Here is a 1487-nt window from a genome sequence, read left to right as displayed (position 1 = left end):
TGTCATATAAACATGGACTTTTGCATTCGATCAAATCATTAACCATGTTATAGAGCTTCATATTTGTGTGAATCAATTAGGGATTGACCAATACGTCGTTGAGGCAGACTGACTGAACATTATTTGGCCACTTTTAGATAACTTTTTTGCAGATTATTTATTTTTAATAAACACGTGTCAGTTTTGACATCTACCAGCAGCCTTGGCTGATAATTGATTCTTCCCAAGACTAATAAAAAAAGTAAGTAAACAACTCACACGCTTAGATATAACCACTTTGTTACATCAAAATAAGACTTAAAATAGCCTGAAAACATGATCAGTGGGAGTTTTTAGTGAGTAATCAGCTTTGTGAACTTTAAGGTAAATCTCTGGCTGAGCTCTGTTTTCTTTAGTTGGCATGTAAAATCCCAAAACCATCCATGTGATCACAACTGCTACATAATATCAGCACAGACACAGCCGGGTTATATTGACCGTCTCAGGTTAGAAAACATGGCACCTGTTTGACGGACTGTTTAACATCCTGGTTAACGATTATTTGTCAATATGTAAGAAGCAGGATATTACAGATGTCCTCAGCATATTCCGTTAATGAAGGTGACTTTAACAGATTAAATAAAGTCAGTGTTTAACTAAATCACAGTTTGAAGTGCAATAATATTAATGAATGCTAAGTTAATGTTCTAACCAGTTACGACAACAACTTTCTAGCATCAAGTAATTTTTCCATCCTTACTAAAAATGAAAAAGCTGGGTCAGGCAACATTTAGAACATATTTAATGGTTAATATGTAGGCATGATATTAACAAGAACAACCAACAAAATGTCTTGTTTTGTGTTACTTGTCACACTTGTGGCCATTTAGAGCAAGAACTATGAGATAAGATTGTGTCTTATCATTGTTTAACCTGATTTGCAACATTTCTTACCAGCTCCATATTTGTATTCCTGTCCGTCTGCTCTCTTTGTGCAGTAATGTCCAGCTGGTTGAAGGACGGGGTGGTGTTGGAGGGGACGGGCAGTGGTCAGATGTCGCCCCGCTCCAGACTGCGGAGCCCCTTGCCGAGTCGGACAGCGAGGTTACATTCGTCCAATGATGCGACCTCTCCTGACTCAGACAGACAGGACAGAATGAGCAAAGCTAAAGAGCTCTTTGAGCTGTGTGATAAAGAGGGGAAAGGATTCATCACGAAGAGAGACATGCAGGTGAGACTGGACATGTGATTTCTGTAGTAGTAGTTACACTAGGAATGTGTTTAATGTGTCTTCTCATGTTTAAATCCACCAGCGGCTTCAGCAAGAGCTTCCTCTGTCTCCTGAGCAGCTGGAATCAGTGTTTGAGAGTTTGGACAGAGACAGAAATGAATACCTCACACCCCTCGAGTTCCACACGGGCCTAGGTTAGTGTATATTTGTGCATTAATATTTTCATTTAAAAAACTGTGTATAAAGTTGTTTTTAAAAAAAAAAGTTTAATTGTTAT

General features: G+C 38.4%; 1 protein-coding gene across 1 annotated transcript in view; it reads left to right on the top strand.

Moving 5' to 3' along the window:
* Nucleotides 1–1404, top strand: part of LOC107579174 (EF-hand calcium-binding domain-containing protein 4A-like) — a gene marked incomplete at its 3' end in the record, with an annotated part of 3730 nt that extends 2326 nt beyond the window's left edge. The window contains exons 2-3 of the mRNA XM_016265034.1: nucleotides 978–1210; nucleotides 1293–1404. Coding sequence (XP_016120520.1) covers nucleotides 980–1210; nucleotides 1293–1404 — 343 coding nt within the window. The remainder of the gene's footprint in view (nucleotides 1–977; nucleotides 1211–1292) is intronic.
* Nucleotides 1405–1487: the final 83 nt, after the last annotated feature.

The sequence above is a fragment of the Sinocyclocheilus grahami genome, unplaced genomic scaffold, assembly GCF_001515645.1.
Source record: "Sinocyclocheilus grahami isolate Dianchi unplaced genomic scaffold, SAMN03320097.WGS_v1.1 scaffold14965.1, whole genome shotgun sequence".
NCBI classification, from domain to species: Eukaryota; Metazoa; Chordata; class Actinopteri; order Cypriniformes; family Cyprinidae; genus Sinocyclocheilus; species Sinocyclocheilus grahami.
Note: the sequence above shows the minus strand (reverse complement) of the source record. Positions and strands in the feature narration are given on the sequence as shown.